Source organism: Eulemur rufifrons, chromosome 28, assembly GCF_041146395.1.
Source record: "Eulemur rufifrons isolate Redbay chromosome 28, OSU_ERuf_1, whole genome shotgun sequence".
Lineage (NCBI taxonomy): Eukaryota > Metazoa > Chordata > Mammalia > Primates > Lemuridae > Eulemur > Eulemur rufifrons.
The window spans coordinates 46,909,101-46,922,808 of NC_091010.1; the positions used below are offsets into that span (position 1 = coordinate 46,909,101).

At 45.2% G+C, this 13,708-nt stretch overlaps 1 protein-coding gene across 1 annotated transcript in view; it reads right to left on the bottom strand.

Annotated features, from left to right (window-relative positions):
• Positions 1 to 3,575: 3,575 nt before the first annotated feature.
• DNMBP (dynamin binding protein) overlaps positions 3,576 to 13,708 on the bottom strand; it is a 41,770-nt gene continuing 31,637 nt past the window's right edge. Inside the window, exons 9-14 of the mRNA XM_069460517.1 lie at positions 12,835 to 12,963; positions 11,208 to 11,540; positions 10,627 to 10,806; positions 8,933 to 9,131; positions 6,492 to 7,042; positions 3,576 to 5,110 (exon numbers count right to left, since the gene is read on the bottom strand). Of these exons, the coding sequence (XP_069316618.1) occupies positions 4,925 to 5,110; positions 6,492 to 7,042; positions 8,933 to 9,131; positions 10,627 to 10,806; positions 11,208 to 11,540; positions 12,835 to 12,963 (1,578 nt within the window). The 3' untranslated portion in view covers positions 3,576 to 4,924. The remainder of the gene's footprint in view (positions 5,111 to 6,491; positions 7,043 to 8,932; positions 9,132 to 10,626; positions 10,807 to 11,207; positions 11,541 to 12,834; positions 12,964 to 13,708) is intronic.

A 13,708-nucleotide genomic window follows, 5' to 3' on the forward strand; every position in this document is an offset into this window, starting at 1 on the left:
TTTTGATTTGCATTTCCCTGATGACTGATGATCTTGAGAATCTTTTCCTGTGTTCATTGGCCATTTGTATATCTTCTCTGGAAAATTTGTTTATATCTTCACATTTTTAAATTTTTTTTTGTCTTTTTATTGCTGTTATAATATTTCTTTATATATTCTGGATACAAGTCCCTTATTAGATTTATGACTTGCAATTTTTTTTTTTTTTTTGAGACAGGGTCTCATTCTGTTTCCCAGGCTAGAGTACAATGGCATTGTCATAGCTTACCACGACCTCAAACTCCTGGGCTCAAGCAATCCTCCTGCCTCAGCTGCCCAAGTACTTGTGACTATAAGCCCATGCCACCATGCCCCGATAATTTTTCTATTTTTTTGTAGAGATGAGGTCTCACTGTGTTGCTCAGGCTGGTCTTGGACTCCTGGCCTCAAGTGATCCTCCCACCTTGGCCTCTTAAAGTGCTGGGATTATAGGCTTGAGCCCCTGTGCCTGGCTGTTTTACTTTGGTGTTCTTTTAAGCACAAAAGTTTTCAATTTTGATCAAGTCCAATTTATCCAGTTTTTTTTTTTCCAATTACTGTAGTTTTATAGTTCTTTTAAGATTGTTTTGGCTATTCTGGGTACCTTGCATTGCCATATACATTTTAGGATCAGTATGTGTATCTTCTTAACTTGGAGTAGATGCTACAGAAGACTCCCAGGAGTGAACTAAGGGCCAACATTATCTAGAAGCCTCTACATGGTTGAGAGACAGATTAGGGAACCAGGCAGGTCGTTTATTGGTAGTAGGCACATTTTGGAAATTTCCTAAAAAAGTGACTACCTCCTGTGGGGCCAGGTGGGAGAGAACTCCCTACTGGCATGCAGGCCTCAGTCAGTCAAAAGACTGGATTTAGGGGGGATTAAAGTTCCAAGAAAACCAAAGGTTCGGGAACAGCCAGCAGGGTCAGGTCCCCGCACAGCTCTATGTAGACCAGGGCCTGAAGGAGAGCTGGAGGTTACAGGTTGCTTCCACATGACCTAAGGCAATGGAGACTGGCTTGGTCTCTTATTTCTATTCAATCCTTCAAAATTTAAAGGACCAGTGTCTTCTGCTTTAAATAAAGGCTCCCATGGAACCGAGCTGGGGAGGATCATTCAACGGCTTAAGGCCAGAGTCCTTTTGGTTGTACACACGAACTGGTGTGTTCAAGCGGGTTGTACGGCAGAGGGGTTAAATGCGTGGGTTTGCTGTCAGACACTAGGATTTAAATGTTAACTGTACTATTTCTATCTGGGCAAACTTGGTGATGTTTTTAACCTCCGTGTTGTTTGGGGGATGGAAATAAGATAATACAGTGTAACACTCTGCACAGTACCTCGCTAAGTGAGTGGAAGACGATGTTTTTGACAGACCCTGCGCTTCCCTAACATAGAAACCTTTCTGAATCTCCTGAAGACTTAACATTGTGTACCATGGCACGGTCCTTGGAACCAAGGCACTCATATTGGCATCATAAAACACACAAAACCCAGTAAAAATAAATGAGCATCCCCTCTGATATCCTGGGGGTCTTCTGTTTGCACTGCTTGGCCGTGAGTCCTCTGTTCTGGTGTGATGTCGTCAGTGGGCAACTGGGGTAGATGCCAATGCAAGAAACTCAGTTGTTTGACCCAAAGTGAGAGGGAGACAAGGGAGGAGGAGGAGGAAAGCTTGGCAGCAGGGAGGTGGTGAGAAGGAATTTGAGTCAGAGAAAAAAGAGAGTGGGACTTGAACTGATGCTGGAGGAAGTTGAAGTTTTAGGTCAAAGGAATTTTTAAAGGAAGTTTTGCTTTGTGATATGTAGAGTTATCTTCTCCTTCTACATACTTGACAAATCTTCAGGAAAGGTCTACTCTTGAATGCTCTGCAGTAGGTTTTGCCCTCTGTTTTGGATGCATGGAGGTGTGAGATAGGATAAAAGGTAAGAGGAGGGTGGCTTGCGCCTTGATCTCTTTTGCTTACCTGTCTAATTTGATTCCTTTACACTAATCTCCTGCCAGATCTGCAGGGCTGGACAAGGAATCTGCTGGTGGCTGCTTTGGGTGCAGAGGCCACTGTGGGAGCAGCAGCAACTGGCTAGAAATAACCAGCTCCTGGGTGGCGCGTTCTCCACCCAGGACTGCATTTCTGGGTTTGTCTTCCCCATGGTTTGAATTAAGGGTAGAACATAAGAAGGATCAGAGCTGACTCACATAATGCAATACTAAGCACAAGGCCATGTTTAAGCCCTTTTCACACTTAATTTCTTTCTACTTTCCAATGGCCTGTTGATACTCATCACTTCCTGTTCTCTTCTATGCTTTTCCCAAGCTAGAAACCTGGGAACTATATATGCCAGAACTTCTGGCCAACAGGACAAAAAAGGATGCAGAAGCCATTATATTCATCTAGCAAGGGCAGGCAGGTGTGTGGTCTTGAGCAAAATAAGTGCTTGTGGTGGTCCCTAGACATTATCCCATGAGCTACCCATGTATGCTACAGACCGGGAGTCTGGGGCTCACGTCTCTCCCTGTGTTGTGCTGCTTAAGGTTGGGGCTGGGGTGATGCACGCAACGTCAAACTGTCTTCCCTGTCCTTTTCAATGTGTCGTTTCTGATTTGTGCTATACCGGGTGTTGTAATCTCTCACTTGGTTTCCTTAGCTCTTATGAAGGTATTTTCATGTGTGGATAGTTGTTCAAAATATTTCTGCGGGAGGATGAGTGCTAGAAAGTCCTATTCCACCATCTTGCCGACACGCTGTTCTTGCACTCTGCACGTACTCACTGAATCCTTACAACTCCTCTGCGGTGGACAGTAGTACCACCTCTACTGCAGATGAGGAAAACTGCAGTGTAGGTTACGCAAGTTGCCACGGTCACAAAGTTAAGGGTTGGAAACCAGACAGTATGGCTTCAGAGCAAGGGGTCACAGGCTCAGACAGTCTGCAGGCCCAAATTTAAATTCACAATCCATCAGAAACTTGATGTACCACTTGGGGAAAATCAGAATGTCTTTGGATCTCACTTTCCTAGTCCATAAAATGAAAGAGTTGGCCTGGATGAGCTATAATCTTCCCCCCCACAGCCCACCTACTCAACTGTTTTCCATTCCTTAATAATGCTGGGCAATGGCTTCACTGTCACCCACGTACTGTCCTCAATCCCAGCTCTGCCACTAATCCTGTCCTTCCCTTCCCTGCCCTCAACCTGCCTGAACTGCTGACAGTGACCTTGTTTTTGTTAATCTCTAGTGTTTCCACGTCTGCAATACTGGGAAAATTCTTGTTCCTTAGAGATTCCAGCTTTTCTGTTCTGCTAGAATTTTATAGTGCGAGATGGCTTAAAATAGTGTGATTTTTATAGTGTAAGAGACAACCACCTGCAGCATGGACATGTTTTGAGAATACAGAAATTCTGTCAATATATTTGACAAAATGAATTCTGACCTGTTTCTTCAGTTGGCTTCTCCCATTTCCCCAGAATCTGGGTGTCACAATGGTCTGGGCAGACATGGAGGGAAATCAAGACACTCTGGGCCATTAGAAATGCTTTTATTTATAAAATAACTACTTAAATATAAACATCTCTAAATATAAACACTCTCACAAGAGACTCTTGCACTGCTGCCTTCTGACCACGATCAGCGGACACTGTGGATGAGGAGCCCTCAGGTGTCTCCCCAACTCGCCAGGAATTCAAGGCCAAACGCACACTTGGAGGAGCAGGGCCTGTATCTTAAAGACAACATTCATAGTTTCCTGTTCCAAGGTGGGCTTCGCATCTGGGGAAGGTCTTAAAAATAAGAACCCTGCTAAAACAGAACTTCCAGGGGGAGAGTCTCAGGGCAAGGGGTTAGCAAATATCTTCCTGAGACTGGCAGGAGGTGTGACGAGGCACTTTGGAATCTATTTGGCCTTGAATGTGGTCTCCGAAGCGTGGAGGTTGTGGTGAAATAGAAAATCTTTTTTCCAAGTCTAGGATAAACTATAATACTTCTGGAACGGCTTATCCGAATTCAAATAAGTCACATGTTATGTTTTCTGCATCTGTGGATGTGACTGAATGGATGGTGGAGAAAGACATCTGCTCGCTGCACAGCTGACCCTCTCATGGACTGGCTGGAGCACAGTCAGTTCCTGAGTCCAGGGGGCGAGGGCCACGCGACGTCACCCACAGACTACAGAAAGGAGAGATGATTGTCAAAGTGTCTGATGACTATGCCTAACTAAGGAAGAGAGCTGAGCCTTTAAAGACCCTAACCACTTCTGAAAAGGAGCAGCTGAATTTTGTGTAACCAATCTGGAAATGCAGTGAAAGAAACAAAGATTACAGAAGGTAGGATTTTAGGGACCCTAGAAATCGGGGAGCGTGTGTGTGACTGTGCTGGACACTGGAGGTGTCCCAGAAGCTCTGCTACACCAGGTTTGGTACAGTCCTGACAAACTCCTTGCCATATGTAGAAGCACAGCCCAGAAGGGCTCCCAGAGCCATAACTCTTCTCTTCATCCAAGTCAGTGTCCAGTCAGCTGATCATGGAGCGCGGGGCCACCCCGAACTCAGTGTGGTGTAACCAATACCAACGTGTTCTAATGCTATAGCACGGCTTCCTGCATACATAGGACACTGGGCTCCCGACTGGAAATTTCTCACTTCCAAAGGCTGACCGCAGGGCTCGCCTCTCTTCTCATGGTCACTACGTCATGTGCAAAGCCCCAGGGTCCATTTCAGATTCTAGGAATTCTAGTGAGCATCAAGGCTGACAAGCCGATCAGGGAGAGCAAGGCTCGTCCTGTGCCCTGCCGTGCCGTGGTTAAGCGATGCGGACAGGGCCTGTGTCTCAGGAGCAGGAGCCCTCTCAGGGGACCGTCGGACCCCTTCAGACTGAAAGCAAAGGCAGCGCGGTCGGGTGGAAGGCAGAACAGGCTCAGGTGTACTCAGTTTTGCAGATATAGCTGGAGGGAACGTAGCCCCTCTTCCCGCTCACCTCGGCCAGCCACCACTCGGCATTGCCTGTAACGTCTCTGAACTCGAGGATCTTGAGTTTCTGATTGGCTGACACACTCAGCTCGTTTGGGTTTCGCGCCTTGAAGGTATAGACGGCAAAATAGACCTGTGCGAGGGACAGAAAGTGAGTTAGGAACCAGGAAACCACTGAGAGCAACACTGTCCAACAGAACTTCTGCATCTGCCCACACCTGGCTCTGGAGCCCCTGAAATTCAGCTAGCGAGACGGAAGAACTGAGTTTTTAATCTTAGTTAATTTTAATTTAAATTTAAATAGCTCCCTATAGATGGTGGCTACCACAATGGATAGGGCAGATTCAAAGAAAGAGAAAATTCACACCTTTTGTCTTTCAGATTTGCCAAAAAGGGTGGCAGAAAGACTCTTCAGTTAACACAGAAGTTATGACTTTAAAACAACTAAAAAAAAAAAAACAAAACAAAAAAAACCCCCAAACTCACAACTAACTTCAAAGGAGGAAGGAGGCGTTGCTGTTGCCACAAAGGTATGATGCCAAGCGAGGGGTGCCCAGTGATGAAGGAGAAGCCAGGAGGCCCCTGGGGGCGGGAGAATGGACATGTACTCAAGGACTGGGGCTACAGGACCTAGGCAGGGACAGGAGTTGATGAGGCTAAGCTGCATTCCCTGCTCAAAGTCAGAATCTAAGAAAGGTCCATTTTTCTCCCTCAACATTGTCTATACACTTTCTGGTTGGCAGGTACAGAACTGCGAAGCCTGCCCTGGGCCCTGGGCAGTAAGAGAAGCAAGTGTGCGCCAAGCTCCACTGTGGCGCTGAGCTGAGGAACGTCGTGTGGAAAGCCAGAGCTGAGAAACTGGGAGAAAACTGGCTTCTGGAATCCACACCTCAGCTGAGGCGACACCTCCACAGTCCAGGACAGGACTGAGTCTTTCAATGGAGGTAACTCCTCTGGAGAGGAGCTCAGACAAATCTGGTAACAAAACACACAAGGAAACTCGCTGCTGTAAGAGCAACAAGTAGGTGAAGCAGAGATGCCCCAGCTGTGAATCTGAAAATGGCTTTAAAATATGTAGGTTTCAAATGTTCAAGATAGAAAGGCTATATCCAAATTCACAAGACAGGAATATAGGCCATTACAAAAAGAATGGGCAAAACAAACAGGCAGAATTTCATTTCTAAATTCTAGAAATAAAAATACGGTTATGTGAATAAAACTAGGTTAAACAGCAGACTGAAGAATTAGTGAACTGGAAGAATGGGAAAAGTTTTCATCACGACACTTTAAATGTCCAATGACAAAATAGAAGGGGTCCAGGCATAGTTGTGCAGTGTCAGCCGTAGGAGGCACCAAGGTGCTCACTCGTACAGCAGGAGTTTCCTTGTGTGCTTGATGACATCTGTCTGTGTTCTCATCTCCAGATCACCCCCAGGTCCCGGACAAGCCTCTGCCCCGCCCACAACATGCCTCCTGCCACCTGTGCCAGGGTGGCAAGTCAGGGATGCACTCACCTGGTTGCCTTCTGCCTCGCTGCTGTGTGGCTCTTCATTTTTGTCTTCCAGAGCCTGCGGTGTTCTCGCACAGCCCTTTACGAGGTCTTTACCTTGCCCGTTTTGCCCCAGTATGGGGTAACCAACTGTTTCCGGATGCCTGGAGTTTCGGTAGCTCCTCAGGGCGGCAGCAGGTTGGTTTGGTTGGTTTGCATCTCTGGCTGGATCGGCAGAGTCCCCTGGCACAGGCTGAGAGGTGGAGTCTGGGTCTGAAGGGCATCTGGAAGGACCACTCTCTGAATTCCCCAGGTTCAAGGATGCACTGAGAGTTCCCTGGTCGCATTCCTTCAATGAGGATGCATCTTGAGGCTGCTTCTGGCAAGGCCCCGAGGTAAAGGACACGGCCATGCTGCCGGGGTTGAAGGTCAAGGTGCTGTTGCTGTTCTGCCGCAGGAACCTGGGGGAGGAGCTGCCGTGCTCTGACTCAGTGGAGGAGTGGCTGCCCATGGAGGCGTCGGAGCGGCGAGGGTTGTAGGGCTTTAGGAAGGAGCTGTACACGAAGCCTTTGGTGACTACAGAAGGACAAGAGAACATCAAGAACTCTTAGCAGAAGGATGGGGCGAGTGAGGAATCAAAGCTTGGTCAATAGTGAGACACAAAATGAGATGTCTTGTGAGGAAACGGCTTTAAACACCCAATCTCTGTCTCCCTTGATCTCTGATGTATCTCCTGTACCTACCCTCCCCCCTCCCACCAAAAAGCCAGCACACTGTAGCCCCTGCATAAATATCTACTGAATGAACGGGGGGACCCCATGGATACGTGGGGAGCGGAGAGAGTCTAACTGCTGATCCTAACACTGTGGGCTTCTTGCTACCACTTTATTTCTCAGGATTGAGCAGATAAAAACTCCAAGGACGGAGCAGCTTCTTGAACAGCTTGGAACTTTACGGAGGATGTGTCTGACCCCATCAGTGGCCACCACCTGCCATCACCCTGGGAAGCTCCATCCCTTGCCCTTCCCACTTTCAACCTCTATTATTCTGGGTAAGCAGAAGGGGGGAGAGGAGAAAAAATCCACAAGATGCTTTTAAAGAAACCAAGAAAAGCTAAAATCTTCAGTACCGAGTGGTGTGTATATAGTTATCTGTTATACAGACCCACAATTCTTATCTAAACTCTTAGGGCCAAATGTGTTTTGGAATTCAGAGTTTTTTAGATTTGGGGAGGGTAGTCAAGTACATATGTACCCCCCCCCATAGGGTCAGCACCCTATAAACAAATCCATAAATGTTTCTGTAGCAAAATAGATGACTATTCAGAAAGAAATCCTGTGATCTGCCCCAACACGGATGAACCCAGAGGACATTATGTTAAGTGAAATAAGCCAGGCACAGGGAAACAAATACTGCATGACCTCACTCATGTGGAATCTGAAAAAGGTGATCTCAGACAAGTAGAGCAGAGTAGCAGTTGGGAGAGGTTAGTCAACGGGTACAAAGTTACAGTTGGCTAGGAGGAATAATTTCTAGTGTTCTATTACACAATAGGATGACTACAGCTAATGATAAAGTATCATATATTTCAAGATAGCTAGAAGAGATGATTCTGAATGTTACCACCACAAAGAAATGATAAATATTTAAAGGATGGATGTGGTAATTACCTTGATTTGATTATCATACAACATATGCATGTACTGGGCCATCCTACTATATATACTGCACAATTATGTGTCAATTATAAATATTTCACATCATTGACAAACTAGGAAAGTTCTGACGTCTTTGTATCATTCCTGCTAGAACTGACCCATCAACTGTATTTATATGACATGAGCAACTTCTTTGACTCAGATTATAATCAAGCACTTAAAATACATGACTATTAATACCAGAAAGGATAAGCTACACTTATAGTCTTAAAGCACTTTTGTCCAGGTTTTGACAAACAGGTTCTAAATTTTTGGAACTGTGGAAAAAAGGATTATACTGGGTCCTTTAAAACACATTTCAGTTTTTTTTTTTTTTTTTAAGTGATTCCCTAAATAGTCATACTGTTGTGGGGAGAAAACTCAAAAAGCAAACAAAAACCTATAGGTTTTTAATTCTCATATGAATAATTTATAGAGGCTGGGAGAAGGCAGCTTATTCTATGGTTTACTCAGAACAGGCTGAGAAAGACCAGGATCCCAGCAGGCAGGATTTACTGCCATAAAACACAGCAACATATATAATGAAAGCCCCTCTGGAATTTGTCAAAACAAAAATACAACCCCAAACAGGTTTTGTTTCAGTAATGACCTGGGCATCACACTCACCAGAGCCAGATAAAACTGTTAAGGTTACTCTTCCCTTTAATCAAAGACTCTCAGGTTTTTTCTGGCCCGGACAGGATTCGGGTATAGCCAAAACCATTCTTTCTTCATTTAGTTACATTCACCTGACAATTAAAATTCTTACCTCCATTGTCAATCAGCCAGCGGTTCTGACTGCCCATGGGGTCCTTCTTTTTGATGACACCCACCAAGTCACCTTCCAACAGTGACACATCCAGGTCTTGAGCAGCATTGAAGTTCCGTTCCGCCTGGAAGAGCTTCTCAGGGGGATACCTTGCCAGGAGAGAGGCCCGGAGTTCTTCTGACTGTAGCATGTAACTCGGCTGAAAGGAAAGCGGAGAGGTGCTACCAACAAAAAGTCTGCCCTGGCCATTACCCCAGTGGCCGTATCTAATCCCAACATGCAGTCAGAGCCTCAGAAACAAGGCAATGACAGTAAGCCACTTGCTACCCCCATTAGATGTTTCGTGACTGAGTCAGCCCCTGGGGCTAGGTAAAAATCATGGCAATGTTTTGGTGCCTTTGCAGCTATCAGAAAACTTAGTCTTACACCTGTTATCTCGTGACAAAAAATATGATTAAAATGCTCCCTAAATAATCAAAACATCTAAGTAATATTACTAGGTTGGTCTTATATTTTGCTAGATGAACCTAAACAATTGAGATGTTCCCTATCTTGACCCATCTATAAAAACAGTCAAAAAAAAAAAAAAAGGTGGTAACATAAATGTCTATGTGATCATACGGGCCAAAAATATCATAAGCAAAGACATCAGCAGTCTTATAGGTTATGAGCCCATATAATCTGGTGCATAGTATCTTAATTTTTAAAATATAAAAGAATTGAGCTCAAAAAATATAACTTCAGGTAAAAAAGTCAGCCATTAACTGTTTGGCTATATTCCTTTTTTCAATACATGATCAAAAATAGGGGCCTGGAAAAACCAATATACCCTTAAATCCGTTCCCTTCAGTAACTGATCAATGTATTAATATTAACACTTTACTAACGCCTTTAACTGTGTGGGACTAAGATCCAAGAATACTTTTCAGAGGGCAGCTTCTCACATATCAAGTGTGAGAAAACTACAGGCGGTCGCCATCACAGGCCAGTAGGCACGGCAGCGATGCTCAGTAAATGAGCATCTCCATTTATTATGAAACACTTAAACTCCTATGAAATTGTTCATCTGTAGAGACAGAGCCAGGTCCATCAATGCTGATGATGCTAGGTTACTTGTATAGTGCTTCCTATGTGCCAGGTAATTTCTAAGTGGCTTTTCTATCCTAACTCATTTAAACCTCATAATAACCCTATGATGTAGGTACAATTACCATCTGTGTTTTAGAGACGGAGGAACCAAGGCACAGATATAAGCAAGTTGTTCAAGGATACGCAATAAGTGTCAGAAGCCGGGTGCAGTGGCTCATGCCTGTAATCCTAGCACTCAGAGGCTGACGCGGGAGGATTGCCTGAGCTCAGGAGTTCAAGACCAGCCTGAGCAAGAGCGAGACCCCGTCTCTACTAAAAAAGAAAAAAATTAGCTGGGCATGGTGGCACACGCCTGAGTCCCAGCTACTCAGGAGGCAGGAGGATCGCTTGAGCCCAGGAGTTTGAGATTGCAGTGAGCTAGGCTGACACCACAACACTCTAGCCCACGCGACAAAGCAAGATTCTGTCTCAAAAAAAAAAAAACCGCCCCCCCCCAAAAAAAAAACCAGTAAGTGTCAGTACCAGACTCTGAACCCAGGGTTCTGGCTCCAGGGTGCCCACTCATAGCCACTAGGCTGTACTGCCCCCTCTAATTTCCTACTCACCAGGCCCAGGAGTGGCTTTCGAGCAGACTGGCGGTCAACAGTTTTCCTCTCAAATGGCTTCTTGGTAGCTGGAAGGGACTCTGGGAAGAAGGTGAAAACCTGGAGCTGCTGCAGCACTCTGCTGTGCTCCTCGTGGAAGATGGCAATGAGGTTCCCCTCCCTGCCGGCCTCTTTAAGTAACTGGAGTCCGTGGGAAGAGCAGAGAGAGAGGAAAGAAGAGAACACAGGTGAGCGATGCCCAGGACTGACAAAGTCTCTTAGAACTCCCTGGAAGTTACAGCTCAGCTGCAGTTCGCTCTGGGAGCTACTCACACTGCAGCAAGAGACAAAGCTCCCCGGGCCGCTGCCAGGGCCAAGTTGGCTGGCTCTTCTCGGACTTGCTCCAGAGGGAAAGAGATGTTTAAAAGCCACAGATTTCACGGCACCATCAACGGATCAAGAATTCCTGACGGGCTTGTCCTAAGGACACATTTAATCTCTCTAGTTTGGATAATTTCTCAAACAGCGCTACTATGCATTCCCAGAGAAATGCCAGGAGACTTTCAGAGATGGCTTTCCCCCAGGAGGAGTAAGGAACTCACCGAAAGCAGGGGCTTCAACTGCTCCAGAGCCTGGTGCACGAAGTCGCAGTGGGCCTCGGCGTAGCCGTGGACGCAGCTGGTGAAGAGGCCCTGGGCGTACTGGTGGAACTTGGGCAGCTCGTCCAGCAGCTGCGCGTTCAGGGCCTCGTAGTTGTTGCGGGCAGACTGCAGCTCCTCCAGGGTCTTCTTGTCCTTCAACTTCTCTGCCCGCTCTGTGCAGTTGTAGAAGTCCAGGAGCTTGTCAAAGCGCTTCTGAACCAGCTTGTGGGGCCCTGTAAACATGCTCAGTAACTGATTTAAGGGAGAGATGACAAGCCGCTCTGTCCTCTCTTTCTGTAGGGACGAGAAAGGCACGTTGCTCAGTATCCCATATCTGTGATTCTCCAAAACACTCCTAAGGCTGACTTTATTGTGCCCGGTACAGCTGCTTTGCTCCCAGTATACAAGCTAAGCCCATGAGTTTCCACGATGGTGTTCTACTGACTCAGCACTAGACTCAACGCTACTCACGTATTCCACTGACCTTTCCAACTGATACTTCATCCAACAATTCCCACACACCAAAGAGTTTGCAAAATATGCTAATCCCAGTTTAACTCCTTAATTGGTAAATGCTAAACTGCACATTGATATGATGTGTGCATAACATACCAGATATGACAATTTATCTGGTAATATTTGTTACATGTAATAGGTATCTATATAAGTTGAATTTAACATAAATCTGGGGTACAGTAACTTTCACACACCCATAAAATATTTTCTAATCATAACTACTTGGTAATACCTGTTTTCACTTTTCAAAAATCTTTTTTTTTTTTTTTTTTTTTTTAAGAGACAAGAGTCTTGATTTGTCACCCAGGCCGGAGTGCAGTGGCACGATCATAGCTCACTGCAACCTCAAACTCCTGGGCTCAAGTGATCCTCCTGCCTCAGCCTCCCAAAGTGCTGGGATTACAGGCATGAGCCACCATGCCTGGCTGAATTTTTCTCTTTAATTCTTTCTATAGGAACAGATATTGAGGGTAGGGTATTGAACATATAAAGAACATAACTAGGTACCTAGTAGCATCTCATTAAAAATAATGTACTGTTAGAACACCCATGAGCTCCCCAAGTATGCATGTCTTCAGCCTCAAGCCAAACCCTACCTATTTTTTTCAACTAGCAATTAACAATCCCATATATATTTATCTGGAATTTCCCAAGCAATTTGGCCCTTAACACTTTCTTTGTAGTTCATGCCATCTCAAAGATTTGGTAACATCTTAACTGTATTCCCAAATACTCCTTTTCAAGTTCCTACTCCTATGGTTGCTTTCTTTTGATCAGAGTTATCAATACTGATGCTGGATTGAAGTTGCTAGCTTTCCTGTGTCCTCTGAATACAAAAAAATCCACCGGGATAATACAGGTCCTACCTGTCCCTTTAATTCAAAGTGTATATGAAAGTTTAATTGAAAGGTTTGATATGTTCTGAATATGAAACCTGGAAATGAATATAGCTAAAACACAACTATACTGGTACACAGGGCCTGTGTCTGGGGAACTGACTTTCGCAGGAGCTGGTATCTGAGATGACTTCGGGAAAGGGGGGGGACAACCTTTGAAGAAAAAAATCACTTACAAAATTTGTGAAGAGCTGGTCGCTGATGTAGCGATGCACCTTCTCAAACTGCTCCAGGTCTCGGTGGCCCCTCTCCATGCACACGTCCCACATACTCACGGCAGCCACCACTTTGACACACACCGACTCCTGAAGCCAGTTAGAACAGACACGAGTAAGAACAAAGAGAACATTCCAGCCTCTGTCATTTATCCTGTATAGCGGTCTGGGTCCCATAATTCAAAATTTTCTCTCCAGTATGGTATTTTCATTTTGAAACAAGCACATTCTCATAAACTATGATTTATGGGGGCACAGAAAAGTCCAGGACTTTAAATTACAGAAAACCTGGTGAGGGCTTTTACCATCTCTTTAGCATTTCCCTATGTCCCTAATGTGAGGGTTTCTTAATTCACCAAAAAGTCAATGTCAAATTAGAACCAAGATGATTCCTACGAGATTATGACCAATCACCTCTCCTTGCTCAAGTCTTGGCTCACGCCATCACGTTCTCAAAGACAATGGCCCCAGCACCCTCTGATAATCACCCCCCTGATGGGTCACCTGACTCTGGGACTCCCGAGGGCTCTTTCCTCTCTGCTGAGTAGGTGAGTGGCTACACAGTCAGCTCCCGCTGACTGATCACGACAGTTTGAATCCCAAGCTGGACTTCTTGGGATTTTCTTTGGATACCTCACATGATGCTGGGCTTTGCCTTTTTTAGTTTAAATTTAGAGAATGTCCATTATTTTGATATTAACACAAATAAAATCTAAATAAATACTACATTAGTATATCTCAAGGGTAAACAGAGTCCCTAAGCTAAAACCATCAGTGTCTCATACGCTGATTGGTGTGATATTTTATTTTTATAACATTTTTAGACCTTTGTCCT